Source organism: Purpureocillium takamizusanense, chromosome 1, assembly GCF_022605165.1.
Source record: "Purpureocillium takamizusanense chromosome 1, complete sequence".
In the NCBI taxonomy this organism is placed as follows: Eukaryota; Fungi; Ascomycota; class Sordariomycetes; order Hypocreales; family Ophiocordycipitaceae; genus Purpureocillium; species Purpureocillium takamizusanense.
In genome coordinates this window covers 6,041,336-6,069,212 of record NC_063068.1, presented here as the reverse complement: position 1 = coordinate 6,069,212, position 27,877 = coordinate 6,041,336, and the positions used below count along the sequence as shown (strand labels likewise).

The 27,877-nt window shown below is 55.7% G+C and overlaps 9 protein-coding genes across 10 annotated transcripts; 4 read left to right on the top strand and 5 right to left on the bottom strand.

Annotated features, from left to right (window-relative positions):
• Positions 1–1,064: 1,064 nt before the first annotated feature.
• On the top strand, positions 1,065–2,042 carry JDV02_001830 (uncharacterized protein; the record flags this gene model as incomplete). The annotated part of the gene is made up of 1 exon (XM_047982800.1): positions 1,065–2,042. One exon carries the CDS (start codon positions 1,065–1,067, stop codon positions 2,040–2,042), a length of 978 nt encoding a protein of 325 aa, XP_047838768.1.
• A 954-nt stretch (positions 2,043–2,996) lies between these two features.
• Positions 2,997–3,837, top strand: JDV02_001829 (uncharacterized protein; the record flags this gene model as incomplete). Its single annotated transcript, XM_047982799.1, has 2 exons — positions 2,997–3,277; positions 3,381–3,837. The coding sequence occupies 2 exons, from the start codon at positions 2,997–2,999 to the stop codon at positions 3,835–3,837; spliced, it is 738 nt and encodes a 245-aa protein (XP_047838767.1).
• A 528-nt stretch (positions 3,838–4,365) lies between these two features.
• Positions 4,366–6,670, bottom strand: JDV02_001828 (uncharacterized protein; the record flags this gene model as incomplete). Its single annotated transcript, XM_047982798.1, has 3 exons — positions 4,366–5,408; positions 5,469–5,898; positions 6,620–6,670. 3 exons carry the CDS (start codon positions 6,668–6,670, stop codon positions 4,366–4,368), a joined length of 1,524 nt encoding a protein of 507 aa, XP_047838766.1.
• A 1,371-nt stretch (positions 6,671–8,041) lies between these two features.
• On the bottom strand, positions 8,042–8,882 carry JDV02_001827 (uncharacterized protein). Its single transcript, XM_047982797.1, has 2 exons — positions 8,728–8,882; positions 8,042–8,660 (listed from the first exon to the last, which is right to left on the bottom strand). Exons 1-2 carry the CDS (start codon positions 8,781–8,783, stop codon positions 8,300–8,302), a joined length of 417 nt encoding a protein of 138 aa, XP_047838765.1. The 5' UTR covers positions 8,784–8,882; the 3' UTR covers positions 8,042–8,299.
• Positions 8,883–9,106: 224 nt separating this feature from the next.
• Positions 9,107–10,911, bottom strand: JDV02_001826 (uncharacterized protein; the record flags this gene model as incomplete). The annotated part of the gene is made up of 1 exon (XM_047982796.1): positions 9,107–10,911. One exon carries the CDS (start codon positions 10,909–10,911, stop codon positions 9,295–9,297), a length of 1,617 nt encoding a protein of 538 aa, XP_047838764.1. The 3' UTR covers positions 9,107–9,294.
• A 1,419-nt stretch (positions 10,912–12,330) lies between these two features.
• JDV02_001825 (uncharacterized protein) lies at positions 12,331–14,803 on the bottom strand (the record flags this gene model as incomplete). The annotated part of the gene is made up of 5 exons (XM_047982795.1): positions 12,331–14,082; positions 14,132–14,230; positions 14,290–14,407; positions 14,467–14,561; positions 14,627–14,803. The coding sequence occupies 5 exons, from the start codon at positions 14,801–14,803 to the stop codon at positions 12,331–12,333; spliced, it is 2,241 nt and encodes a 746-aa protein (XP_047838763.1).
• Positions 14,804–15,675: 872 nt separating this feature from the next.
• Positions 15,676–22,805, top strand: CCH1 (calcium channel protein). 2 transcript variants are annotated; one of them, XM_047982793.1, is made up of 5 exons: positions 15,676–17,464; positions 17,525–19,921; positions 20,007–21,769; positions 21,829–21,918; positions 21,986–22,805. In XM_047982793.1, the coding sequence occupies exons 1-5, from the start codon at positions 15,947–15,949 to the stop codon at positions 22,512–22,514; spliced, it is 6,297 nt and encodes a 2,098-aa protein (XP_047838761.1). In that variant the 5' UTR covers positions 15,676–15,946; the 3' UTR covers positions 22,515–22,805. The 2 variants fall into 2 exon arrangements, with proteins under 2 accessions (XP_047838761.1, XP_047838762.1); XM_047982794.1 differs by having other exon boundaries at positions 20,007–21,918.
• Positions 22,806–25,904: 3,099 nt separating this feature from the next.
• On the top strand, positions 25,905–26,252 carry JDV02_001823 (uncharacterized protein; the record flags this gene model as incomplete). The annotated part of the gene is made up of 1 exon (XM_047982792.1): positions 25,905–26,252. The coding sequence occupies one exon, from the start codon at positions 25,905–25,907 to the stop codon at positions 26,250–26,252; it is 348 nt and encodes a 115-aa protein (XP_047838760.1).
• A 680-nt stretch (positions 26,253–26,932) lies between these two features.
• Positions 26,933–27,539, bottom strand: JDV02_001822 (uncharacterized protein; the record flags this gene model as incomplete). Its single annotated transcript, XM_047982791.1, has 2 exons — positions 26,933–27,313; positions 27,420–27,539. The coding sequence occupies 2 exons, from the start codon at positions 27,537–27,539 to the stop codon at positions 26,933–26,935; spliced, it is 501 nt and encodes a 166-aa protein (XP_047838759.1).
• Positions 27,540–27,877: the final 338 nt, after the last annotated feature.

The window sequence follows — 27,877 nt, the reverse complement described above, 5'->3', positions numbered from 1 at the left end:
TAACTTGACAAGCACATATGGAGGCTAGGTTAGTAGTATCCTCGACTGTGCCTCTAAGTTGTGGTCCCGTTGTTAGATGCAGGACTTTTTACAATAATGTTCCAGAGGCATGATAGATACCCACCTTAGTAGTACTTTAAGGTATCTCCATAACGGATCGCGAATTTAGAGCAGCTCTGTGCGACCGCCTGCCGGAGACACGAACGGCCACCATGTAGGGATCCACCGCCCCAGCTGCCCGACTTTTTATAGCACCAACTGAGTGAGCGACCTTGACCTGCTGGATGGTGGCGGCGCCAGGACCAGCGCAGGCGAAACGTGCTTGAGCTGCGGGCGAAACACGCCTGCGATGTCTCGGCTACATATCTAGGTAACTAGATACCTACGTACTAGTAGTAGGTAGTACCTTTACTAGGTAAATAGGTGCCTAGATACCTATCTGATATCTGATGGTAGGTAGCTAACCCGTGGGCAAAGTACTAGGTAGTGCCTAGTATCTCGGTATAGGTATCTACCTACTACTAGGTACTGCCTACTAGTACCTACTACTAAGTACAGGTAGGAACTTATGACGTACCTACCATACCTGAGTAGGTACGTACTGCTAGGTGGTACAGAGCAGTCGATGGCAAACGGCCGCGGCTCGCAGCAATAATGTTGCTTGGCTTGGGCCTCGTTTGGGTACTTAGGTACATTGAACAAACAAGCATTCCCTGACTGGCTTGGCCCTGCCGTCTCCGCCCTTCCCGCATCAACCCGAAGAAGACAAATCGATCGGATCCTGCGTGTCACATCACATGGGTGGCCTTTGGGGCAACCTCTTGTGGGGCCACCCCGTCGAGCACCGAGGAGCCGAACCATTGGACGGTGCAATACTTACCGAGATCCATATCGACATCGCCATCTCGGCCAGAGGTCTAGACATTCGTTTGAGCATTCCGCCGAAGCAAGCCTTTGGACTCTTGATCACGTCTGCAGTCGACATTCACCCAGGCCCCTTGGAGACGCGCAAGGACCGACGCAACTAACCAGGCCTCATCCTCGGCATTCGTTGGTCACTCACAATGGAAGGAGACGCCGGCGGCGATGGCCAGGCCAGCGGGAGCCAACGCCGAGATGGCAAGCGGGTGGCCCGCGACACCGACGGGAGCCAAGACAAAGGACACGGTCGTAACGATGAGCCAAGCGGATCAGATCGCTCCTTGTCTGAACGACTCCGCACCTCGGGCAAGATGGCACTCCACGCCATGTCCAGCGGCGGCGACGGGATGCCCAGCACCATGTCCGACCAGAAGTCGGCCGATGCGTCTGGCTTGGGCAGCGGGTCTGCCACTCGTTTGTCCCAAACCATTGCCGAGGCGTCGTCTGCCTCTTCGTCACAAGGGGCAGCGCAACCTCATCACAGTGCGTCATTTCGGACGCACTCTCATTCCGGGGACGCGGCTGCTGCTTTTGATACATTCATGGGTGTCCCAAATCACAAATCTCGCTTGCCGGCAACAGGGCAGCGGGAACATGTAGGGGCCCCCGTGACGCAGCACCCAATGGCAGTACCCGGCCAACAGCGGACAGTCGCTCAGCAGGAGGCAACCGACGGCATTGAAGTCGTTCAGCTGCTGTCTATGCCAGACTACGAAGCGGATGTGGCCGTGTGGGCGGAAGGGGAGGACGATGACGCCTTGTCACCCGCTGAAGAGGCGAGGTTACGTGAGGCACTTTTCGTGGGAGAGACTGCCGACAGGAGAGCCCACTGGGACCGGCTCCTCAATTTCAGACCAGATTCCGCTGGCCCGGCTGATATGCTGCAGCTTTTGGGCACCGCAGAGACTTCGGCTGCGGACGGCATATGGCTGCAGCACTGGAGCGATGTCCTCTCCGCATACAACGACGAGGTCTGGGGCGACCTCGGGCCACTTGCGGCAGAGGCGAAGCATGAGGTCGACCGCTTGTCTATCCTGGATGCGAAGGGCCTGGACCAAGGCCAAACGACAGCGCTCAACCGGCTTCAACAGATATTGGCGCACGTGCGGGGGTCCACATAGAGCTCACGGGCGCTGCTCAACATGACGAGTTTCCAGCAAGCGTTCAGGTACAAAGTGTTGCCGCTCAATCCTCGATTCCACCCTCCCTCTGGAGCGCGAGAGGGCGGCGGGCTTGCAGTTGCCGGGCCAACAGACCCTTGCTGGCAATGACATCATGGTGACCCTTGCTGGCGTTTCATCATCATCATCATCCGTGTACAACGACGGCGCTTGTCTATTGTTCGTAACGGAGGGGGCTGCTAAGCAAGTGTTAGCCTTCGCTGACAGTGGCAAATTTGTTCTGAGGCAGAGGCGAAGCTCATGTAGATATAAGTGCTTCAGATGGTTTGAGGCGGGCAGCTAGATGTGGCCCCGGGTACGAATTTTCCGACGCCAATGCATGCACGCATGCGTGGTCGGCCGGTCTGCGTGGCGCAAACTCCGCATGTACATTACTTCGTGCTGCAGAGTACCCAGCAGTACCACGGCATATGGGTTTCGACAAGGCAAAACCTGGGTACCTTGAAGAAGGGCCTCATGAGGCCGCCAGTCCAGTGGCACATGCGGCACCATATACCTGAAGACTCTCCGCAGTAGTACTAGGTATGCAGCTTCTAGGTAGACAGGTACTATCTCAAAAACATCATCTTTGGCGAATCTGCCTTATTACCTACTTTAGGTACCTAGGTACCTTCTTGTGTGGACAACGGCAAAGGTTCACCCCAGAACGTACGGCCAGAAGGGTAAGTGTAGGTAGGTAGGGGGTAGGGTAGCGACCAGGGCGACCCCAGCATCGTAGGTACTGATCCATGTTTAGAGAAGCAGGAGCTGTGGGCGCCTCGAATCACCACCCCCCTCATCTTTCTTTCACTCCTCGTCGACACTCAACACTCGCTCACTCTCATGCCCGCCGGCGTATGAAGAATTCCATTCCACGCCTCCCCACACCGCCGTCTCGCCTCGCATCGACACGCCATGCTGCGACGTTTCCTGGCCCTCGCCGGCCCCTGCGCTGCATTCGCCGAGGCGCGCTCCCCCGCTCTTCCAGCCGCCCAACCCCCCCCCGCAGTGCCCGCGCTCGCGACGTACGCGCCCGCCGCCACGCCGCTCTACCTCATCGCCCGAGATCAACAATGCCCTGTTGACACACTCCCCTGCCCGGCCTCGCTGGGCGCAGCCTTCAAAGACATATGTTGTCAAAAAGGCCAGACGTGCGCTCTCGACGCCAGCAACAGTCCTGCCTGTTGCCCCTCCGGGTGAGTCCCAGCCTCCCTCCGCTGTCCAGCCCACCATGCCCATCGTCTGTTTATGTGCAGACACTTGCGCAGCAGCGAGTGAACCGCTCTGACCACCGAACAGTGCCGTCTGCACCGGCGCGGCGCCAGCATCTGCTCCTACAGGGGGTGCAACGGCGCCCGTGTCCTATGTCGAGAACCCGTACTTCTCTTTCCCCTACGCGCCGACAACCTTCAGCAACAGCGCCTCGTGCGCCGCCGCCACCAGAGCCTGCTCGAGTAACTACAAAGCCTGCGTAACTGGACTGCAAGGCGCCGGAGGCTACGGAGTTACCATCAACGTCCCTGGCGGCGGCGGGACTACTGTCCCGGGGGCAGCCAGCAACCTCGGCGCGTCCGCCACGCCCCTCTGTTCCAGTCTCAGCTCCAAGGCCTGCGCCAGACTGGAGGCGACAAAGTGCGACTCTTATGGGAAGGACTCTGCTGCATCCTCCGTCGGGCAGTCTCCGTCAGCCATTCTTGTTGTGGCTGTCGGCGCACTCAGCATGCTGGCAACAGCGCCGGGGCGGCTGTGGCCCTGATACCCGCGACACCCAGCAAAGTGCATGCCTGACGGTGCCTGAGCTCGGCCTGCAGCGGATCGAACCACTTGCGCAGGCACCATCGGCGATTGCGAGACATATAGACGTCAATGACATGGCGACGTCTTGTCGTGGCCACCGTCAGGATACAAAGCCGTGCTAATGACAAGACTGTGGCATCTGCCATGGGTCGAAGAGGCCAACGCCAAGGTCGTGGCGATCGTGTAATAGAGGATGGAACCAAGGAGCCACAGCTCTGGAGCTCCCTACGATCACGTACGCATACGGAGCCAGAAATGGCCGGCAACACGACTGCTCTCGAACATTGAAATTTCAACTTTGAGCACTAGTTGGTCGCATGTGAATAGGCGTATGAGGCGCTCATGATCCTCCTTTGCCAAGTAGAGAAGCAACATCGCTTTTTTAGGTAGCGCGGGAAGGCCTCACAGATAGCTCCCTAGCTAGACCGCTACCACCATTCTAACTTGCCGTGATACGCGCCGCCGTCCTCAACTGCCTTCGATCTCCTCAAGTCTCCGCAGAGAGGATGTCCATCAACACAGCCCTCGTGTCCGAGTTGTTGAAATCCTCTTGGAGAAATCTTCTGGCCACATCCTCTGCGACCCGCAGCCTGCGCACTTCTTCGCGAGACGGTCGCTCCAAAACTGAAGCTATATCTTCGTTGCGAACAAGAAGCCTGGAAATTGCCCCGGCATGCTCGACGATGGTGTTCGGAACTCCATTGAGTGCAGCACACTGTCCACCGAAGCTCGAGGTGCTATGCCCTTGCGTCAGTGTGAAGAGGTAGGTCACTTGATCTTCGATTTGATTTGCATCCCAGCATAGCCGTACGTCCATTTGCGCGAGGGCGAGTCCGGAGTGCTGTCTCAGATAGTGTCCTTCGAATACCTCGTGGAAATGTGTCGCAAGCAACAGCTTGGGAGGCCGTAAGCCTTGAGATAAGAAGTAGTCCAGCATCGCTGCGAGTAATCCAGCTCCATCATCAGGATTGGTGCCTTTGCCGAACTCGTCTATCAGAACCAGGCTTTGTGGTGTTGAGCGTCGCATCGTCTGGGCAACTTGCTTGAGATCGATGGCGAAAGCGCTTTCCGTACGGCATACACTTTCTCGTGTCGAGATGCGGGTCAGTATCTTGTCAGTGAGTCCAATTACGGCCCCATCGGCGGGAACAAAGCTGCCGACATGCGCCAGATACACAATGATAGCCACCTGTTTGAGATATATGCTTTTGCCCGAGTGATTCGGACCGGTCAGAGCCAGGACCTGCGTTGACTCCTGTGGGGTTGACCTTGAAGTACCGCCTCCGCGGATGTCGCAACTGTTCGGCACGAACGACGGCACAACAAGCTCTTGCAGAGGATGGCGGCCATTCTCAATGACGAGAACGTTCTCTTCCGTCATCTGCGGCGCTGTCCACCGGTATTTTTCAGCACCGATTGCCAGTGCTAGGAGTGCATCAAAGTCCCCGCAGACATCTGATGCGGCAAGGAGAGGCTCCTCGTGACACAGAACGGCAGCAGCGAGCTGATGGATGATTTCAACTTCTCTGTCTATCCAAATGTTCGTCAGCCAGACCAAACTCCATGTTGTTAGGCGATGAGCACCCTTACCGCCAATCTCGCAATACATATCCCCATAGTGACTGTCGAGTTCTCTCAAGTAGTTGTTTTTGTAATAGACTGTCTCATCAGTGGCGAATAACTTTGTCCAGGGATCGCCTTGCGCGCCTTCGCCCTCATATCTGCCATATCCAGTCGTAGGGTCCAGGTCAACGACTACGAGGAAGCCAAGTTGGGGTAAAAAGACGCACGATCGAACCCAACTGCGGGCCCAGTCCGGCAGACTTTGATTGAGCTGATTGGCGACTTCAGTCAGGAAGTTATCTAGACCGTCATACCAGCGTTTGAGTGCGTCAAGCTGGGGGTCGATACCAGGTCTCACCGAAGTCCGCCACCTCGATTCGGACTCGTCAAAGTCAATTGTCCTACTAATGATATCGCCTACTGCCAGTAACGGGGCGATCGCGATTTCGTTGGTCACCTACTCCCTCATTTCAGTAAGACATGATGCCATTGTGAGGTGCAAGCGAAAGAGGTAGGATTACCTTGCGGAAAAAGTCGACAGAGTCAAATCCAGATAGCGAACTGACTATCTCTCTGAGTCTCAAAGCATGGACGGAAAACCGACGAAGCGTTGCCCATACGCCTCTGCCCAAAGATCGACTGTTGCTCAGATGTTCGGCCCCCTTTTGAAGCTGGAGGAGAGCCGCTCGCACATCTTTAATTTTACGCAATTCAGGCACGGCCTGCCGGGTGGCCTCGGCGTTCTCTGGTCGTAGAAGAGCAGTAATTATATGCTGTCTCTCGGTTATAGCATTGGCATCCCTCATCGGACGTAGCAACAGTTGTCTCAGACGCCGGCGTCCCTGTGGGCTTGACGCTAGATATTGGAGCAAACCATATATCGACAAGCTCTCCTTCTCACCACTTCCGTTTGGATCCGGACCTAGGCTCTGACTGTTCGGGTGGATCTCAGAATGGACAATTTGAAGGCAGCGGAGAGTGTCTGCATTGACAAAAACATTCTCAGTGAGAGCAAACATCTGGATAGATCGTACGTCAAATACTGCTGCCAGGTTCTCGCCGCTGGAACAGAACCACGACGCCCTTCGCCGTTGAAGCTCAGCCAAAATGGTGCCGGCACAGGTGAGCTAAAGCGTGTGAGACAAGCAGCGGGGTTGGATCGACTCAAGACAACCTACCGACGAAATGCTGTCAAGGTCGATGTGCGAACCCAACCGCAGCGACCGCATGATTCCGGATTCCCCGATATGATCAGCACTCACCGTTTCGAGTGCTTCTCTGGAGAGAGAAGCACTGCCATGTTGGGAGTATATAGCAGAAGGTTCGGGCGAGCCTCTTGTCTGCAAGGCGACAAGCATATCTCGCGCTGTGGTTGGGGAGAACTCGGACGACGGCATCGCACGGAGTACAAAACGTCGTAGTCCTTGTCAAAAACAGTCAATGAAGGGCAACCCATTCGGCTTGGAATCAGAACAGACCATTCACATCGTCTGATGTTGCCATCTTTTCTAGCAATATGAGTAGATGCTCCGGCGCTCTGGCAGACACCAAAAGAGTCGTTGGTTGACAATGCATGACGAACTGCTCCGCCGTAGACATGTCGGCTGTCGGGACATCCTCTGAGAGCGAAAGAACACCATTTGCCGTAGTAAAGTACGCGCACCCCATAGTCGCCCCATTTCTGAGATCTAAGGTCATGATGACCTCCTCTTGTATACAGCCACCGTCATCATTGGTGATAGGGTCGACCACGATGGGGGGATTGTGGGCCTGATCATGGCTTTGACCGTAGGCGGAGGTCGTGAGGTACGTTTGTCGCCCCCCGGATGCCCGCTGTGAGCTTCTGTTCGTGGATGGGCCTTGCTGCGATGATCTTGTAGGCGTCGAGATGGGCTCCGACAAAGCTGAACGCCTCGAGGACCGAGATGTGAGGGGCCGAGGAGCTCGCTTCGTACTGATAGTAGCAGACAGGCCAGTGCTGGGCCGTCGCGAACGTGTTCTGCTTGTTCCACGTGCCATGGCAATAGCTTGCTAGCCGCCTGTTCAAGACGACGGCGAAGACAGGTGAAAATGCAGATGTGGACATTTGCATTGACACGAAGAAGGGCACGCATAAGCCGTCATGGATAAATAGCGTCGTCGTCGAGGCAGGAACTGCCACGCCACCTCCTTCCCTTCGAGGGGCTCGCCTTGCGTGACATCAATTTTAGCATTCTTTAGCCGTAGAGCCTCATTCAAGCTGATAACTTAGTACCTACCTAGGTAAGTAGTTACCTAGTACCCAAGGTACGCTCAAGCAAGTGACAAGTGCATAGGTACTATCTTGGGCCAGTACAGGGAGGTACCAAAAGCCAAGGTAAGACTGGTGAACGCATTTCCACATGCAGGTAGTCGAAAGTATGCCCGTCCAATTGCACCAACTGCTGCCTGCTTTCCGTTCGCGCACACTTACCTACCTCCTACCTGGTACCTACCTTGGCGATACGATACACACGCACCAGGCCTATCCTCCCCAGGTGTATTAGGTAGGTATTTGGTAGATACTAGGTAGGTCAGTAGGCCGCCGATGTGAATCTGGCGGCAGCAGATACGTGAGCCTTCCAGTATGTCCAGCACGTTGACATTGAGTAATTACACGTTGGTTCAAGGTAAGAAGAATGCAGCGCATCCCTCCATATATTAGTAACCATATGGGGGCCTTGCAAGTTGCAACCCTTTGCATCCTTACGACGACTAGGTATGGCAACGGCACTATGGGAGGGTCGACGCTGGCGTTGTGAAATACAGCAAGCTTGGTATATGGCGCCGGACGCATCCGCGGTGTGTCGCATTGCTTTTAGCTAGAGTATTTAGCTTCCTCAACCCTCTTTGTTGCCCTTAGCCCACTTGGCAAAATCGCGTCGTTGCTTTCGAATGTCGACAAAGCCTGGGCGACTCTCGAGGACCCCAAACGGGCTACCCCGATAGTCCCGCTCTACCTGCCCGGAGCCGTCAACGAAGCCGGCCGGGCCTTCGCGCTCAATCTTGCCAGCCCACACGTTCCATTGAACAGGGCGCAATGTCTGGGACCCGAGAACGAGACCGAGACAGATGATCAATGTCGCCACGACAGCTTCTATGCGAATATCGATCGGCATGGAGGCTTCACTGTGTTGTTGCGATGCCGCTCGTTTCGACAAGGCCGATGACAGGGCGAAGTGCTCCTGCGCCGAGTAGCATCTGGGGGCAAGCTCGTTAGCCATTCGACCTTGAACGGAAGCGAATGCGTGGGCGAGGCGAGGCGCACGAATGAGCGAGGAAGACAAGCCCTGCAAGGGTCACTGCGCGAGATGTCCAGGTCATTTTGAAAGTGAGCTCGCGATCGGTCCGGCGTTGGGGAGATATCCGGTCGCACAGGGTGGCGGCGTTGGGTAGCAGCTGGGAAGCTCGGATTGTTGTGTGGGCTAATAACTGACGATGTTAGCTTGCTGTTTGCTGCTTCATGCAGTCTGTCCGATGACTAAGCCGGAATGACTTGCCGGACCTACCAAGCTTATTACCTCCCTCCTGTCAGGATTCCCTCCCTGCACGTCCCTCAACATCTCACGCCCACAGCTGCGCCCGTACAACATGACAGTGGAGGCTGGTTTTTTCGTACTGGGCGATTACAATTGCTCTTTGTCTTGTGTCTATAGGTAGGTCCCGTCTAGTCTAATAATAGTAGCACTGTCCGCCCCTACATACGAAGTACGCCGCCTCGAAGTGAGCGCTCCGATGAGCCTCCGCACGGACAGAAGGGTTGCAGATCGTGAGCCAGCACGTCGAGCTTCGTCCTCTAATCCGGCCGCATCATCTGTCAGGCGCCCCACCTCCCTCATGGCTTGAAGTTTGCATGTTCCTCTTGCGCCATCCAGTCGTTGAAGTGGCTGCCCTCATCCAGAAATTCGACCTCCCAGTCGCCGTGAGTCCCTCGTAGGTAGGCATTGTGGGCGCCGTCGACATCGAGATCAGGTATTGCCGCCATGAAGTTGTCACCGAACTCTGCATTTAGCGCTGGTCCAGCCGCTGCCGCCAACATGCAGTCTCCGGGAGCCACGTACTGGTAGACCGGCTCGCCTACGCGCGGGAGCAGAGATGGGTCGATGCAGAGATCAAGCGGCGGCTGAGCGGGTATTCCCTGCAGAGATGCTTGCAGGTCGTAGGCACCCGGCGGTGGCGGCGGCGGCGGCGGCGGCGGCGGCGGCGGCACCTCCTCCAGGAGCCGTGCGTCTTCGAGTCGGAGCACATTTTGGCCATCGGGGTAGCCCGCTTGTCCAACGCCATATGGTGGTACAACTTGCTGCCCTCCGGGTTGGTGCCAGTAAGGCCCAACTGGAGCGTACTGTGGCAGCTGGCCCCCGGGCATTGTGTTCGGTGACGGCATGTACGCCACATGGCCAGGTAGTTGGAGCATCGGCGCCGAAGGCATTGGCATTGTGTCGTGATGACTAGCCGCAGCATTCTGGTCCGTGGCTGAAGTCTCCTTCAGCGAGGTCTCGTCGTCCTTGACCTTCTTGACCAGCTTTGGCGCGTATTTGTAGTCCGGAAAAGCCTGAAAGTGTTTAGTTCTCTCAACGTTGGCCAATCTCTTGAAGGTGGCCTTGACGGCGGCAGTCTCCATCCCCCATGACTCCCCGCATATCTGAGAGACGAGCTGTTGGTTGTTCTTATTCTCTTCCGAGAGCACTCGCGCCTTTGCCACCGCGCTATACGCCTTGCGGTAGAGTACAAAGTCGTTCAGTGGGCGCTTCACTTTGCCCTGCTTCCTCTGCTCCTGCTTCCGCACTTCTGTAGGCCGGTGCACAAAGGTGTCGACGTCGAACACGAGCGTGTCACCGGCCTCGGCTGATATCTCGCTCAGCGGCTGTCTGAGAAGGAATGGTTTCTTTGCAGCCCCTGCCGGGTTGCGTCTCTTGCCTGCCGCCCGCGGCCGGCGAGCACGAGTAGTCTCTGGGACTGACCGTAGACGCCTCGACACCCCGGCACCCTTTCTCAACGTGCCGCAGTCTCCTGCGGGCGGCGAGCTCTCTGGAGTGAAAGGCACTTTTCCCTGCTGGTATGTCAACAGACTTGTGAGCCGTTGTTCGGGGACGAGCCCTACCAGGTCGTACTGGCCTGGAGCTTCTATCGCAGCCGCAAACGGTGCGCCACCAGTGTAATTGTTCGACGATGGCTGGTTAGTCTGGAAGTCGTGCTGCTGGTCGCCAAGATGGAGCGCCCACCCATTGTTGTACGTGTAGTCTGTCGGGACCAGGGCCTCGCCGCCCCTTTCGAGCCCGTTGCACGATGCCATGCTCCCAACATCGTTTGCCGTGTGGTATCGCGACCGGTCCTCGGCATTGGCCTGAGCAACTCCGGTACACCGTATGGGAGCGGCGCCTGTGTCAATGTACTGCTGCAATTGCGCAAAGCCGTCAATCGAACAGGCGGGGGACGGTGGACGGAGTCCCATAGCCCGGTTAGAATGTCACGATATCTGGCCTTCTGGGTTCCTTCTCGTGGGCGTGCTCAAAATCCGTGGGAAACTTGAGCTCTTGGCAGGGTCTATCAAGACTGGAGGGAACGCAAGACTGGTGGATGGTCGCGGTTAGAATCGATTACCTGGCGGTAGCCCCTGGCTGTCTGTTGTCGGATGCTGCGTGCTTGCTTGCTTGCCGGTCAAATCAAGTTTGGACGGTCGCCAACACTGCAGACGAGATCACTGACAGCATGTTTTCCGTGGAGCACAGAATACGGGGAGGAGGGGTCTTATGGCATCGCTGTCCATGACCTACTCGGACAAAGTCCATTGTGACCACTGCTCAGTCTATTTGCGTATATGGACGGACGTCGCCGTCCCCGTCCTTGCAGTCCTTCGCGAGGCTCGCTTACACCATGTGTATGATACGCAAGGTTGCAGGACACGCGATGCCGCATCCGGCTTCAAAGGGGCCTTTCGACACGTGCCTCGCCTTAGCAAACAGGCCGTAAAGGAGAACGCATTCGCGGCTATGGGGCGTTGCGCGAGGACAGGTGCCATCATGCGGCTCCGTCGTGACCCGCCTTGTTGGCAGATAACAAGGGGGCCGGACGACCAGCAATGCCCACGCATCCCGGCCAAACACGATGCTTCGGCTGGCATGCTGTTGGCTCACGAGCGCTGGCTATGCGCTTACCGTGCTTGCCAGTGTTTGGCCAGTTCTCAAAGACGCCTCCAGGCACGCCTTATTGCACTCTGTCACAATGAGGCCCCGCGTCCTTTGAGGACGCCGACGTTGACCATGGCCGCGGTCAAATTTGGAGCGGAGAGCACGGAGGGGACAAGGCTGTCTTCGTGCGTAGCCGGCACCGTCATAGCGTGGCGAAAGCCACCCGGGTCCTTGTTGGAACAAGCATTTGCCATGCAGCAACACAGCGCGGTAAAGCAACCTGCTTTGAGGCTCTTCGGTAACAGTCGATGACCGCAGATTCCTGCGGCATGAGTGCGTGTGCTGTGAATGCGCAGTATTTGGGGTCGCCCAACATTGCAAACAAAGATCCATCCATGGCGAAACAATCCAGCTTGGTAGAGGTTCTCGTTCGCAACCCAGACTCGTGAATAAACAATTGAAAGCAAAGGAACCAACAGATGAAAGGTATATACGACGCGTTTTGTGCCGCAGACTGAATTTCCCTGGGGCCGATGCGCTTGTCCGACGTGACTCATTGGGCCCCGAGCCATACATCCCAGTATCGACATGGCCATAAGTCTCTTAAGAATAACCATCGTAACACTGTGCCCGGCTGATACGGCGCAGTCGCCGATCTCACGGTTACTGCGACTCGTTTCACATAAGCTTATTTGCTTATTGACGTTCGGCGGGGTTTTCTCCATGAGCCCAAGTGCTGGGCACTATGGGAGCTCTTCCCGCATTGCCGTTTCCTCTGGTTGGTCGGGAGGACCGACTGGACTTGTTACTGTATCGATCATCTTGTCCGGCATGGGTTTCTGAGACAGAGATGGTGCCAAATCATCTGCTGTTGTAGTTTCGCCAATGATGTTTGCAGCAACAGGAAGACTTGGGCCTGAACGCTCACTGCTGCTTGATATCAGCAATGTCGGGTTTGTTGCGCGGTGGGCAGATGCGTTAACGTCTCCAGTCATCTTGTCTGCACTGCTGCTGAGGGTTACCGGCTCCGGCTTCGTGATATGATAAGCTGGTCCAGCGTCAAATTTTGATTTTGTGCCTTCGTTGCTCGCATCAACGATACTATTTGGTTTCGGTGGAGGCGCTGCCACTGTGTCAATGGAATATGGTACGGTGGCACTCGCGACGGCTTGAGAATACTCGGCGACCCGTCCTTGCTTCAGCGGCAAAACACTTGCAGCGGGCGCAGATATTTGATCTTGGCCAGCAGAGCAAGGTGCTGGCGTCGCGACAGGCGCAGCAGGATCAGTCAGCTGGACAGATGGCGCGGCGCTTCGCGAAGAAGGCGTCGGCTGCGCTTGGAGCGGCAGCATCAGGCTCCGCGAGTCGATGCCTTGGTACTCTTCGCTGGGAGCGTTTGCGCTACCCGCCAGCGTCATTATCGCCCGTGAGTTTTGTGCGGCTTCCTTGGTGGATTGCATGTTGGAGGTGCTGCCGCTGGCGGACGGATGGAGCTTGAGCTTAATGATGCCCCGAGGCGATGCCTTCGTGGCCTCGTCTCGACGTTTGCAGGGGCTACAGACAAAGTGAAACTCAGGGCGGTCAGCGTCATCTTCCCCGATACCCAGACATTTGCTGTGTTGCCACACATTGCACTTCTCGCAAGCAACACTGTGTGTGCCGTCGTCAACTTGGCCGTAAAGGCCGCAAACGCAGTCGAAGACCCAAGCTTCTTCCTCTTCCTCCAGCTCGCGCAGGGCCTGCTTGCTCTTCTCAATTTCCACCAGAAGACGCCGTTCGGACGTGCGACCTGGTGCTGTGGTTGCATTTCTGCTGTCTTCCGAGAGCTGTGCTAGCTCTTCCTCGTGTTGCAGACGACGCGCCTCCCGTTCCTGTAGGCGACGTTGGCGTGAGAACATTCTGAAGTCTCGTTCCTTTTCCATCTTCTGAAGTTCACGCTCTTCGCGTCGTCTGGCTGCCTCGGCCTCTCGCCTCTGCTGCTCTTCTTCTCTTTCCTGCTCTTCTTGTTTCTGTCGTTCCGCCTTGCCCGCAATGCGACTGGACCTCTTCGCGTTGGCCATCTTTGCAAGGTTGAGTAATTCCCGTTCTCTCTGGAGACGTTTCCGCTGCTGAGCCTCTTCCTGCTTCTCCAGGATGGGTACAAGGTGAAGTTGAAGCTGCCTCCGCAGAACTCGTTCGTTCTCGTCACGGGTCTTGCCTAAGCTCTCCAGGAATGCTCGCACCTCCTGAAGGGTGACAGCGATACACTCCCAAGTATTACCGCCGAGACTGTCGTCAACGGGCTCTGATGCGGCGGCTCCTTCTGGCGTAGATTCTGTTGGTGAGAAGCTGATGCGCTGTCGCTTACTCGATCGGCGGCCGGATCGGTAGGTTTTCCCCTTCTTCGCTTTGGGCCGGGGTGGCGGGGGTGGACGTTCAGTCATGCGGTAGATGCGATTATCGTCAAGGACATAGTATGTTCGATCATCCCGGTCCCAACCGTAGGGCTCAATCCTCTGTTTGAAGTCAGCCGCGGTGTCTGCCTGACAGCCCTGCGAGCCTCACCCAGCCTGCTTGCTCCGTATCTTTTTGTTCTTCCATTTTATCGCGAAGCCGCTCGGGGTGAATCATTGCCCATTGTGTGAGCTGCTGCAAGACCTTGATCTGTCCACATCCAGGGTTAGCAACCTCACTCCGTCCTCTATGGCCAGGGCGTCTTTTACCTTGGTGAACACATCAAAATCGGCAAAGTATTGGGGAGTGTCGTCATCGCCGAAAGGATTGTTGTTGGGAGATTTAGTCAAGTATTGCTTGCGCATCTGATCGTTGAAGATGTCGTGCCTGACCTAGTCAGTTCTTTGATACCCCTTGCGCCGAGCGAGCGCCTAGGGTGAACGTACGTCAGACCGCGGTGCGACGAAACTAATTTCAATATGGACAGTGCGACATCTGCGAGAAGCGTGGATTGAGGCTTCAAGCACTCTGCTTCCATCTCCTGCAAAAGATCAGTCAATGGTCCCCGATGGTCTGCAGGCAGGGCCTGGGAAGTGTTGCCCGAACCTCTACATCAATCGACTCGTCGATTTTTGCAGCCTTTCCGAAAATATAGATCCATTGGCAGACGTTTGCAAATTGCCACATGTTACGAATCCGATCGAGGAGCTCGGCACCTGCAGGGTGATCCGTGTCGCCAGCATCGTCGTCGACGGACTGCCGGGATCGTTTCCGTGACGGCATGATGCAAATGGCAGATCAACTTGGACAGATATGGCAAGGGTAGCGCCCTGTCTAGGGATGTGTTGATCGATTGTGTCGGCGAGCGCGTGCGCGCGTGATGCCGTGGGAGATTACTTGTGCCGGAAGATCGGGAAGATGGGATACGATGTTGGAGCTCGGAAGTCTGTTACAAGAGCTACAGGTGCGTCACGTCGACAAAATTGCTGTTAGTGGCACCGTCGCGTCAGTAGCCACTAGGAGGGTCTGAGCAGCGGCATGTATCTAATTAGTGCTTTTGCTTACGCGGACACTAGTAGGATACTTTATGCTATATTAAATTAGGTAGCACAATAGAAAACTTAGTATGAGATACTAACTAGTATAAATAAAAGGCTACTAAAAAGTTATATATATATTAATAGTATATAAATATATATAATATTAACTTTAAGAATAATATTAAAATAACTAATAGTAATTTAATATAAAGCTAATATCTTATTATTTTTAAATATTATATAGGTTTGGTTACTTTATATAGAGCTATCTAACCTCTGTAATAAGTATATAAAGCATAGATCATAGGTAACTCCAGGAGGACACAGTGCGCCCAACTCGAAAGCCAGGAATACCTAGCTACCTTAATCTTAGGCTCGCCGAGCAGGGTTTGTGCCGTGATGCCCCTCGAAAAGGAATTTAGGCGCTCTCGTGGCTATTGTAGATTTATGGCTAAGTCGCTGAGGAACGTGTCTGTACCGGAGTCTCTGCGCCAGAACCGTGCAGAGCGCACCGTGTGTGTTAGTAGTATGATGCACTGTAACTCAAGGACCATGCGGCGTGCCATAGACCCATAGAATGTTCCCACTGGTCTGTAACTCGTCGCAGGGGTGCTTCACAATCGTGTGTCCTTGCTACTCCGTATCGTGAGCTCTCGCTTCCCGTCATTCGTTCAGGGCACAAGCTTTTGTTCAACAGACGGCTGCCTTCTCAATCCCCCCATCGTCTCGGGCCCGCTCGCCGACCACTGGCAGAAGACTTGATGATGGTGCCTGCCCACCCAGCTACTGGAGCCGGCTTGCCACTTCGCTCTTGAAGCCGTGCCCATTCCGCTCCCACCTGGCCACGCCGCTTCTGGCCCTCTCTCGAGTCGCTCGCCGCGTACAAATGTCGTCGGACCCTCCCGGCAGCGGTCAAGGCCGACGCCGACAGTCCATTCCTCTACAGAATCTGCTATCGCCTGCGACCCCGACCGACCAGTATGGTCACGATGCCACGAGTTACTGGCATCCTCCATACAGCGCGTCTGATGATGACGCGAGCCCCGGTTCCCCGATAGATCCTACTGCTCTGCAGTCGGCCCTGCCACCCGTCATCGGTCAGCCTGCAGACCACGATGGACGCTTCGATACTGCCTCTGTCGACGCGTTTGATGGGCCCATGCCACAGTACGCCGAGGAAATATCACATCAAGACTACACGGACTCGGACAGAGTCCCCCTAACGGCCGGCGCGCAACCGATATCGGGCTCCGTTCCTACTGGTCATGATGGGTCTCAAGCTCGGGACTGCTTCCAGACAGCATCAGGACGACATGGCGGTCCGACGAGAGGGCACAATACAACGGCTTCACTGCCCGGGCTGGACCCGGGCTTCGGGTCCACGAGACATCGCAGTTATGGTGCGTCGTTGAATCCAAACGAATATCGAATTTCCCGCTCGCCCTCGACAGCAGGCGCCCTGGCCAAAGCCGGTTCGATGGTACGAGCAATGTCCCAACGGGTGGTCAACATTAGCGGAGAAAGCGAAGTCGTCGACCAACGCGCATCGCGGCATCGATCGCGGTCGCCGCGAGCCTCTGAATACGATTGCGAGCGAAGCCCGTCGATTTCCATGCTCGTCGATACCTCATACCGATCGCAAAGCGCAGGGGCACCTACCGAGAAAGCCCCCGGTATCGATCGCGTAGACGAGCCTCCGCGGCCCCGAGCACCACCTGCAAACCCCCTCAAAGGACACACCCTTGGGTTTTTCTCGCCAGAGAGCCGTGTCAGGCTGTTCCTTTGCGACATCTTAGTCAATCCCTACACGGAACCGCTCATCCTTGTCCTTATCGTTCTGCAGACTGTCTTGCTTACTGTTGAAGCTGCGCCGAGTGTGTTCTCAGAGGGGAATGGACGCCCTGAGAGGTGGGGAAGCAAGGCAATTGACTGGGTCATGCTCGGGCTCTTCGTTGTATTCACCGTGGAGCTGATCGTGCGCATCATTGTCTCGGGGTTTGTCATGAACGCTCCCGAATACAGCAGCATCGACAGAAAGCAGGGAGTCCGCGCTGCAATAATGGACAAGTATAGAACCCTCTTTCAACCCGAACGACGAAAATCTGTCAAGGGTGCTCGTCAAACAGGACCTCAGCCTTCCGCCTTTGCTCGCTCTTTTACAACGATCATGCAAGGCCAGCAGGCGTTGCCGGAGACGTTGGAGGAGCAACAGCGATTTCAACTCGCACGTCGAGCTTTCCTGCGCCATGGCTTCAATCGCTTAGACTTCGTGGCCGTCACATCCTACTGGATTGCCTTCGTGCTGGGAATAACCGGCATCGAGCACCACTACCATCTCTACGTGTTCAAGATGCTTAGTTGCCTGCGCATCTTGAGACTGCTCTCTCTCACACACGGGACGGCTGTGGGTACCCTGCTGTGCCTAAGTATATGAACTCTGGGCGCTGCTGACGTCGTTCTGTAGATCATACTGAGAAGTCTGAAGAAGGCCGCGCCGCTTCTGGTTCGCGTAGCCTTTCTCATCGGTTTCTTCTGGCTTCTTTTCGCTATCATCGGCGTACAGAGTTTCAAGTCTAGTTTCAGCCGTCAATGCGTCTGGCTAGATCCGCAGGACCCGAAAAACCTCACTGCCTCTTATACGAACGAGGATGAGTTTTGTGGTGGCTACTTGAGTAATGACACAGGGGGCACCATGCCCTGGGTTCAATTCGGTACCCCGGGTTCCCTCGATAATCTTGTCAACGGGACCCGTGAGGGAAAAGGGTTCATTTGCCCAAAAGGATCCATATGCCTTGCCCAGCACAACCCCTTTAACAACACAGTCAGTTTTGACAACATACTGCACTCGCTTGAACTCGTCTTCGTCATCATGAGCGCGAATACCTTCTCAGACCTCATGTACAACACGATGGGTTCGGACTACGTTTTGGCTGCCCTCTTCTTTGGGGCTGGCATCATGATTATGCTCCTGTGGTTGACAAACCTGCTCATTGCCGTCATCACGTCTTCCTTCCAGGTCATACGCGAGGAAAGCAAGTCCAGCGCTTTCACGGCTGACCCTGACCCCGTCATGCATGAGGCGCCAGAGGAGCGCTTGCGACGATCTTCGGCGCTGCAGCGCTTATACGATAAAACATCTCCGGCTTGGGTCATCGTCATTACATTCGCATTGATTTGCCAGGCCTTCCGCAGCGCCTCCATGTCACGCTCCCGCGAGAATTTTATCAATGTTGCGGAGGTTACCGCTACTATACTGCTCGACATCGAAATAGTCATTCGTTTTGCTGCCAACTGGAAGAGATTTCATCGGAGTTGGCGAAACATGTTCGACTTGGGCTTGGCAGTCATAACGACTATCATCCTGATACCACCGATTCGTCATTCACGCGCGTATTCCTGGCTCAGCGTTTTTCAAATTGTGCGAGCCTACAGAATTGTCCTGGCCATTTCGGTCACCAGAAAGCTAATTCTTTTGGTGTTGGGCAATGCGGCCGGCATTGCCAACCTAATGCTTTTCGTCTTCCTCATGACATTCCTGGTGGCAATTCTGGCCTCCCAGCTATTCCGCGGCGAACTTCCAATGCACAACGATAACGGCGAACTCAGGCGTATCTCATTTTTTACCATTTATAACTCCTTCCTTGGCATGTATCAGATCCTGTCCAGTGAAAACTGGACTGAGATCCTCTATTCCGTCACGGCCCGCCTTACAGGTCTGAAAACAGCTTGGATTGGCAGCATGTTTCTTATTGGGTGGTTCATCTTGTCGTTCTTCATCCTGATCAACATGTTCATTGCGGTCATTCAGGAGAACTTCGACGTGTCAGAGGACGAGAAACGTCTTGAGCAAGTCAAGGCTTTCCTGCAACGAAAGGAGCTCGGCCGCACTGAGAGCAACTTGGCATTGTCTACCATATTTTCCCTGGGCAGATCTCGAAGGCGAAAAGATCCGCTGGACTACGGGCCTGCCATGATGGAGATGCTCCTCAAGGATGCCGTTGTTCGCGACTTCCTAGATGATGACCCGGCCGACCCGTTGCAGGACCAAAGCGGACATGGTGGTCCAGGTACGTCTTTGCCTCAGAGAAGCACAACTGCGCTTTTCGGACCAGACATCAAGCCCGGATACCTGTCCAAGCTATGGGCCGGATTTGTCCACCGAATGACCACGAAGGAGCCCAACCCCTTTTACGCCAATATTCGTTTTGACGGACCAAATGATACCTTGGATCCGCGCCAAATGGCGCGTCAAGCTGTCTCGGCCACTTCGGCTCGTCGGAAAGCCCAGCGAGAGTATCTCGCTCAACACCCAAGATACAACGATTCTCTCTATATTTTCCACCCAAAGAACCCTGTAAGGCACCTTTGTCAGAGATTAGTGGGGCCAGCGAGGGGCTTCGAGCGATTCGATGGCGTGGAGCCGAACAAGATAGCTTGGTACGCCTTCTCGGCCTTTGTCTACGCCGTTGTGGTAGTCATGGTTGTCCTGGCCTGTGTCACAACGCCTTTGTATCAGAAAGAGTATAAGGAACGGCACCCCGACAGCCTCTGGAACTGGTACGTCTGGACGGACCTGGCTTTCACGATTGTGTTCACTTTCGAGGCGGTCGTCAAGACCATCGCCGATGGTCTGATCTGGACTCCAAATGCCTACCTGCGCAGCTCTTGGGGCATTATCGACAGCATCGTCCTCATAACGCTCTGGATCAATGTGGTCACCTTGCTCGTCAATGATGGCGCGATCTCCCGAGCCGTGGGGGCGTTCAAGGCACTACGAGCCTTGCGCCTCCTCAATGTTAGCGACAGTGCTAGGGACACATTTCACTCACTCATAATCGTAGGCTGGTGGAAACTTCTGGGGGTGAGTATTGCGGTGCCAGGACCTCGCCCGTTCCCAGGCGTGCAAATGTTGTATCCGCCGGACGCGATGCTAATGAATGAGATAGGCAGCATTCATCTCGCTTTCCCTCTTGATTCCCTTCGCTATATATGGCCTGAACCTGTTCAGTGGGCTTATGGTGTCATGCAACGACGGAAACAATATTACCGCCTTGGAAAGCTGTTTCGGCGAATATAGCAGCACGCCCTTCAGCCAAGACTGGCCATTGTTGGCCCCTCGAGTGGCATCTAACTCGTACTTCAACTTTGACGACTTTGGGTCCTCGCTGTTCACCCTCTTTCAGATTGTCAGCCAAGAAGGCTGGACAGACGTATCCTTTGCAGCTCAAGCGATTGTTGGGCGTGGGCTGCAACCTCAAGACCTGGCCTCCCAAGGCAACGCGCTGTTCTTTGTCGCATTCAATCTTTTGGCAACTGTTTTCGTCCTCACGCTGTTCATTTCAGTTTTCATGAGAAACTACACGGAGCAGACAGGCGTCGCCTTCCTCACCGCGGAGCAGCGATCATGGCTAGAATTGCGGAAGCTGCTCCGTCACATATCGCCGTCAAAGAGCTCGTACAACGAATCAGGCAAGAATTGGAGGAAATGGTGTCACAAAAGAGCGATTGAGAAGAAGGGTAAGTGGTACCAGGTTATCACAGTTGTTCTCGTGCTTCACTTGCTGCTTCTGGTAGTCGAGTTTAGCTCCGAACCGCTTTGGTGGACTCGGGTACGAGAGCTTGTTTTCCTGCTCTTTGTTCTGATATACGTTGCCAATATCGCCATTCGAATCCTTGGACTCGGCTGGACACGCTTCCGACGCAGTTCCTGGGACCTCTACGCTCTTGTCACAGTGTTTGGCGCCTTTGTGGCTACTATGGCGCTGCTGATTGCAGACACGAGAGCCGAGACATACGTCCAGCTTCACAAGATCTTTCTCGTCGCCATCGTTTTACTAGTCATTCCGCGCAATGATGCACTCGACCAATTGTTCAAGACGGCTGCCGCCAGTCTGCCTGTCATAAGCAATTTGCTGGCGACATGGCTCGTGTTGTTTCTTGTGTTCGCCATTGCGATGACACAGGCGTTCAGCCTGACGCGGTTCGGGAAAAACGAAACAAATAACGTCAATTTCCGCAGCGTTCCCAAGGCACTCATCTTACTCTTCCGAATGAGCCTGGGTGAGGGCTGGAACCAGATCATGGAGGACTATGCTGGCATTGAGCCGCCGCTGTGCGTGGAGGATGACAGGTTTTATGAAAGCGACTGCGGGAGCAAACCTTGGGCCAGGTTTCTGTTTGTTGCCTGGAACATCCTGAGTATGTACATCTTTGTCAACTTGTTCGTGTCTCTCATCTACGAGAGCTTCAGCTATGTCTACCAGCGCTCGAGCGGCATGGCGGCGGTCGACAGGGACGAGATCCGGCGGTTCAAGGAGGCATGGCGGAGCGTGGATCCCGCGGGCACCGGCTTCATCAGCAAGGAAGCGTTCCCACGGCTTTTGGGAGAACTGTCGGGCGTCTTCCAAATGCGTATTTACCAACCCGAGGACTCTGTGGGCCAGATACTGGAGGACGTGAGGGCCGAGCCTCGAGCCTCGCGACACATGTCCATCGCCACCGCGAGCGCCTTCAGCGAGGTGGATCTGGACAAGCTCAACAAACGGCTCGCCCTCCTGGACGTTAAGAAGATTCGAGAGAGGAGAAGGCGATACAACATCTTTTTCGGAGAGGTGCTGGTCTCGGCTGATCCAGACAAGGGCATTGCCTTCTCGGATGTACTGATGATTCTTGCACATTACAACATCATCAATGACAGCAAGAGTCTCAAGTAAGTTGGGCGAGGACACTGGACCGTGGACGCGAACTTTGCTAATGCAAGCCCACTAGACTGGAAGAGTTTCTGAGGCGACGGGCAAGGTTGCAGCGGGTGGATGAGGAGATCAGACGCAAAATCGTCCAAGGCTTTTTTGACACATTGTGAGTAAATGATGTGGAACCATGCAGGGTGACGATTCGGCATCGCTAACCGCATCACTCACTTCAGGTACTGGTCGAGGCAATTCAAGAAGCACATGGACCGAAAACGCGCGTCCCGGATGTCTGGCGTGCCGCAGCTGACGATTCCTGACATCCTCGTTGACGGCGACGAGGTCGGGGATCACTTGGAGAGCGATGGCGACGGGGCGGGCCGAGCATTCAAGCCCGATGAAGGGTCGGTTGCGCGATGGACTCACCTGAGTGTGGGCGAGGGCGGGTCTGGGCCACAGGTATGGAGGAGCCCAGACGCTGACAGGGCGCAGCGGGAGGGCCTGTATGAACACCCGCTGAGCCTGCCTCGGCTGTCGGTGTCGAGCGGTGCGCAGCAGGAGACAGCTTCGGGCTTCAGCTTCGAGCTCTACGAGCCAGAGGGCCCCGCGCCGAGCTCAGCGCAGACCAGCCGACGCGGGAGCGCGGTGAGTCCGACGCAGGCCCGGGACATGTTGGATGACTCGGTGTGGATGGAGAGTATACGGCGCAGCGCGACGTTGCGTCGGCCGGATAGAGGCTCGTATCGGTACGGCGACCTGGGCTGAGGCTCTTGGATGGGCAGCACGAAAGGGCGGCAGCGAGATGTCACCCACTACCTGATGTCAGCGGATACAGTTTATTAGCAGCGTCGGCGTTTGGCAGAATTGAAGGTCACAGGGGCAGGTTGATTCGGTAGATGGCACTACAGCGGAACTACAGGTGCTGCGCAGCGCAGTGAAATGCCGTCCGGGACAGTTCAGAACCGCAAAGGCATGGTACCTTGTAGTGGTGGTGATATCTGCGACGTGTGAATGACGCGGGCAGCTGTGAATATTGGGTGAAGCATACCACGCGGGCGATCGTCGCATTACATGACATTGCGTTCCATTGCATTACAGGTGGAGTGCAGCGCCGTACTGTACACGACTACCTTGCCCACCTGGAGATGCTCTAAGTTACCGTACAGTACGGTACAGAGCCTCTGTAGCGCTTGCAGGCGTGAAACACCCAAAGACACCATCTGGACGCGACTGACTAACACGTACTTGTCGCTGGGTGAGACGACGGCTGCGACGGGGCATTTTTTTTTTTGGTTTGGGGGGGGCTCGGACGAGGCGTTCGGCGTTGTATGGCGACAATGAGACGACTGCGATGCCACCCACGGGCGAACCTGGCAGCACCGACGGCCCATGCCCTCGGGCTTGCTCTCGACACGGGAGCCGTCGTGTTGCAGTTTCATCTTTTGCCAGAGGTGGTGGTGGGGGGCAGCCGGCCGCGTCTCGCAGCCAGGGAGGCGTCGAACCGTCCTCGAGGGTGAAACAGACGGCGTGAGATGAGAAGCAAGTACAAAGGCTGTTCCGCGGCTGTGCAAAGAGCAATTGGCACAACGGCACGGCGGCGGAAGCACGCACGGGTAGCGGGCGCCATCGTACAAGAGCCGGGGGAGTTTGGGGCCATGTTGATGGGCACCCGCTGGGTCTCAGGTACGCATGAAGGTCGAAGTCGGTCCGTCAATAAGAACAGGGAGGAGGAGGAGGAGGAGGAGTAGTAGTAGTGAGTGCTCCGGTCACAAACTGGTAGGGCTCCTCGGTGTGTAGTATAACTAGGTCCCTTCCCTAGGTACGTTGTGATGTGATTGCGTAGACGGGACGGATGATGCAAGGTGGGTGCGACCTGTGGCCATACCCAAGTTACCTACTCTACCTACCCGAGTGAGAAACAAAGGGCCGACCGAGGCAGGAAGCCCATCAGGGCAGAGCAGACGGAATTTAGCCTCAAACCTGCGCGCGGGATATGCGACATCGCCCTCTTTGAGCTCGTCTGAAGGGGGGGGGACGGCGCCGCCCCGCGCCGTGCAAACGTTTATGCTGGCGACGCTACTACGATCATGTCCTGCTACGTACCTAGGTACTTCGCATTGCCTTTCTCCCATACTACCAGTAACTACCTAGTGGCCGTGGGCCGCCTGAGGCGCGGGGCATATGGTGTCGTGTGGCGAGTCTCAAGGAGAGAGAGGGACGAGGAGGGCATGAGGGGACGACGGTGGTGGTGGTGGTGGTGGTGGTGGTGGTGGTGGGGCGCTGGCAGAGCCCGCCGGCGAGGTGGCACGGGACGGACGCCTGCTGATGGAAGGATCCATGGACAAGGCGTCCGTCCCCCGACGTCGTGGTAGAAGTTGGTGTGCGGAGTTTTGTACCTGCGTCGTGGCCGCCTTCCATGGGTTTTGGGTACTTAGTACCTAATAAGTTACCTACCTAGTACCGCTGAAGGGAGTAATGACCATCTTGTAACGCCTTGTGTTTGCCTTGGATTGCATTGTACAGAGGGGTTCGATACCGCATTGCTTCCTGCCCTTACTCTCTGCGCGCACAGGATGTCTAGGTGCTACCAAAGTACTAAGCTATTGCAGTACTACGAGATCGGCCAGCTGGCTGGGGTAACTACAGGGCTCCTTGAGCAGCAGGAGGTGCCTGAGAGCAGGAGGCAATCAGAGGCAAGCTGGTAAGGTGGGGGTCACCACAAGGTGCCCGCCTGGTAACTGGTAATAAGGTAGGGAAGGCGTACTCCGTATGCAGTGGGCACCTGACTACCTAGCAAATGCATTGCATGCATGCCCGCATGCCCTTCCTTGTCGCATGCACTGGCACCCTTATTATTCTATGCGAGGTAGGTAGGACCTCGGTGCTTTCCAATTCAAGACACCTTTGGGTGCCAGGCAGCCAAATCCCTATTATTTCGGATTTCTTTTCACCTGGGGCTGCTCACCAAGGAGCCGAGCCCTGTAACTAACTTAGTAGCCCTGACCGATCGGCAATACCTAAGGTAGCAAGGTGCCTGCCTGCGTATCAGGCACAAAAGTAAAAAGGTGTACCTAGGCCAGGAAAGAGTAGTATGTACGTAGTCAACTTCACCAATGTGCGCCAATATGCCTGCCCCCCTGCCGCGACCCTGATCGGGATGGCCATGCCAGGGACCATCAACAAAGATGACCAGGGTGCCTTTTCCTTCACCCACCCTCGCCTCGGGTTGCTTGCCGCACCAGCAGCCCCCAAGCACAGCAAAGGTTGCGCCTCATTGCGTACTAACCCACGTACCTCAGTGCCTTTAGCTTGGCATCTCAGGTAAGGGCCTACGCCGCCCTTGAACTAGTGTATCAGACAGACACCCCATCGCAATCCGAGCTCGCTCCCGGGGGGGGCTCTCATAGTACGTATTTCCATACGTGTGTGCAGTACTAAGGTACTGCTAGAGGTGAGTACAATAGGTAGGTACTAGAACCCTCCCTACTATAGTAGTACCGGAGGAATTTGGTACGAGTACTACCGGTACTTGGGTACTGGTAGTATTGTAGTTTCGTCCCTATAGTACCTGGTAGCCATCGATGAATGACTGCCCGCCCGCCCATATTAATGCATCATCGTCCGCCTCCCTCGCCCGCCTCTCTGTCTGCTCCGCTCCACCGCCCGCCCTTCGTCACGCCCTCCGACTCACTCGACAGTCCGCCCTTGGACCATTCCTTACTCTTTGGGATGCCGTCGCCGCCCATGTCAGGGCTGTAGACTCACTCCCTACTCAACCAAGGCGGCCGAATCTGCCAATTCGATATTCATTTCCAGCATTTGTCACTCTCTCTCTCTTTGCTCCCGTCCTCGCCACCGTCCGTGTGTGTGTGTGTGTGTGTTCGCATCATCTCCACCGCGCGTCGACGAGACTTCGTTTCACTTCGTCCTTTTATGACGGGCTGTGCCCCCATACATAACTTCAACTTCTCTTCTAGCAACCAAACCGCCCTTTGCCTTGGGCATCTGCGCCAGTCGTTCACTCTCCTTCCAACAAATACATCAAAGCACGCTGCTGCCTGTAATCAGCTTCGGTAACCAAAATCATCAAGCGACCGCCTACTACATTACTTCGTCCTTTTACCTCGCACACACTTGGACAAAGTCACATCCATCATGGCGCCTCTTGCCTGTCGCTTCCAGTCGCGCTCCGCCCGCGCCCTCTCACCCTCTCCATCACCCTCGTCCTCGACTACATCCTCCCCAGACAGAAGGGCGTCAAGTCGGTCCAACACATCGGTCGCCGTCGCCGGCTCGCCGCGCCACTCCCGCTACCCCTCGGCCACTTCCTCCACGCTCACAGCCGCAGAGAGCACCATCAACAGCATCGTTCTCCGCCAGCGTTCCATTTTGGGCCTCGAAGAGGAACGCAAGTCCTTCCCGCGCGGCCTCACCATACTCGAACCCCGGCCTCTTGTGTTTTGGGGCAGCCTGGACGAGCGGATGAGCCTGCATGCGCTTTAGACACGGGTCCAGAGGCGGTGGATCCGTTTCCTTTGCATTATTATCGCACGAAGACACGGGACCATGCTGGGGTTCCTTGTACATCATTGGGCGTTCTGGGAAAGCGATGTTTCAAGGTGGTTATTGGGGAATCAACATGGCGCTTGGTGTTCATCATTGGAATTCTTCGACATGGCTCTGAGAGCATATTGGCACGGTCAGTGACTTTGACTTGCCTGGACGGGTTATGTGCTTTCGATACTCCTAGAGGTAAAACCACAATCGGCCGTTACACAATGAGCCTTGAGTCCGCCCAAATTGCTTGCCTTTTCTGCAGTGTATACCAGGTGCGCATTGCCAGTAGCCGCCTTCGACTCGCGCGAGTCCAGTCGAGGGAGAATGAATGCAATGGTCGCCCTGCGTATCTGACATGTCCATTCCGCAGAGACCTGCATCGAGACAAGTGACACCAGAGCCGTCTGTTGCAATTCCTTTGAAGAACAATGAGAAAGACGACTGGGACAGGCTGGATCAGGCAGCGGCAAAGCCCAAGAGAGCCAGCAATCTCAGATACACACGCGCGCAAGCCGAAACCCAGATTCATCAAAGTCACTCCGACAGCGCATGGTCTGGCACACCTGACACATCGAATCCAATCTTAATAAGGCAATACGTAGTCGCAACAGCCATGGCTCCCCATCTCAAACAAACCAGCAACGGTACAGCCTCGTAGCAAAGAACCACGCCGCGCCAGCCGCGCCCGCAACGGCCAGGCCAAAGACAATGAGCACCATGTTCCGCATCCTAAACGCCTCCTCGGCTTCCATCTCCATGAGTCTCCTCTGATTTGAGTGATAATACTGCTCTGACCAAGAGTCCCGCGAGCCACCGGCGGCGGCGTTCGCGTCCTTCCTGTAATGTGCCGGCTGATACGGCTGGGGGCAGAAGAGCAGCGAGTGCAGCCACGAGGGCAGCCGCGTGGGCGCCTCGGCGTGGCTATGGACGCGCCTAAGCGAATACTGCATGTCGACGAGCACGAGGGAGATGATGAAGGACGCGAAGTTGATGGGGGTCATGACGAGCTGTTGTTGGTGGGCAACCGCCGCCGTGCCTCATGGTCAGCCGAGAAAGTTGGCATCCGGAGCGGGTCCCATCGGGGGGTCTCAAGAAGAGGTGCCAGTGGCTTGCCTTGTATAGCTTCGACGGCTGCTGAGGGCCATCAGACTCGTTGTCATGGCCATTGCCATGGCCATTCGAGGGGTGTTTCGACGAAGTCGCCGAGGCAGCCGTGTCCGTCATCGCACGCATCAGGAACAGCAACCGCGTCGTAGATGACTTGTATATTTCCAGTTGCCACGCAAGCGGGAGGGCCGGACCGCCAGAAAGTGCCGCTTCGTGCACGTACGCAATTGTGCCCGACGCTCAAGGTGCGACGGTCGAGTCGCAAGAGCAGATCGCCCCGGCGCTGAGCGAGACAGAACTGTAGGTTCTTATTAGTGGCGGCTCAATGGAAGCCAATATGCGCTTGCACTTCAGCAGCTCCTGGGCGCCTTCCGCCACTTCCGGCATGGTCTTCAGGCGATGAGAAAACCTCCCTCACTACGGGCGACCGTATTGATGTCACACATACTAAATACAAAAAACAC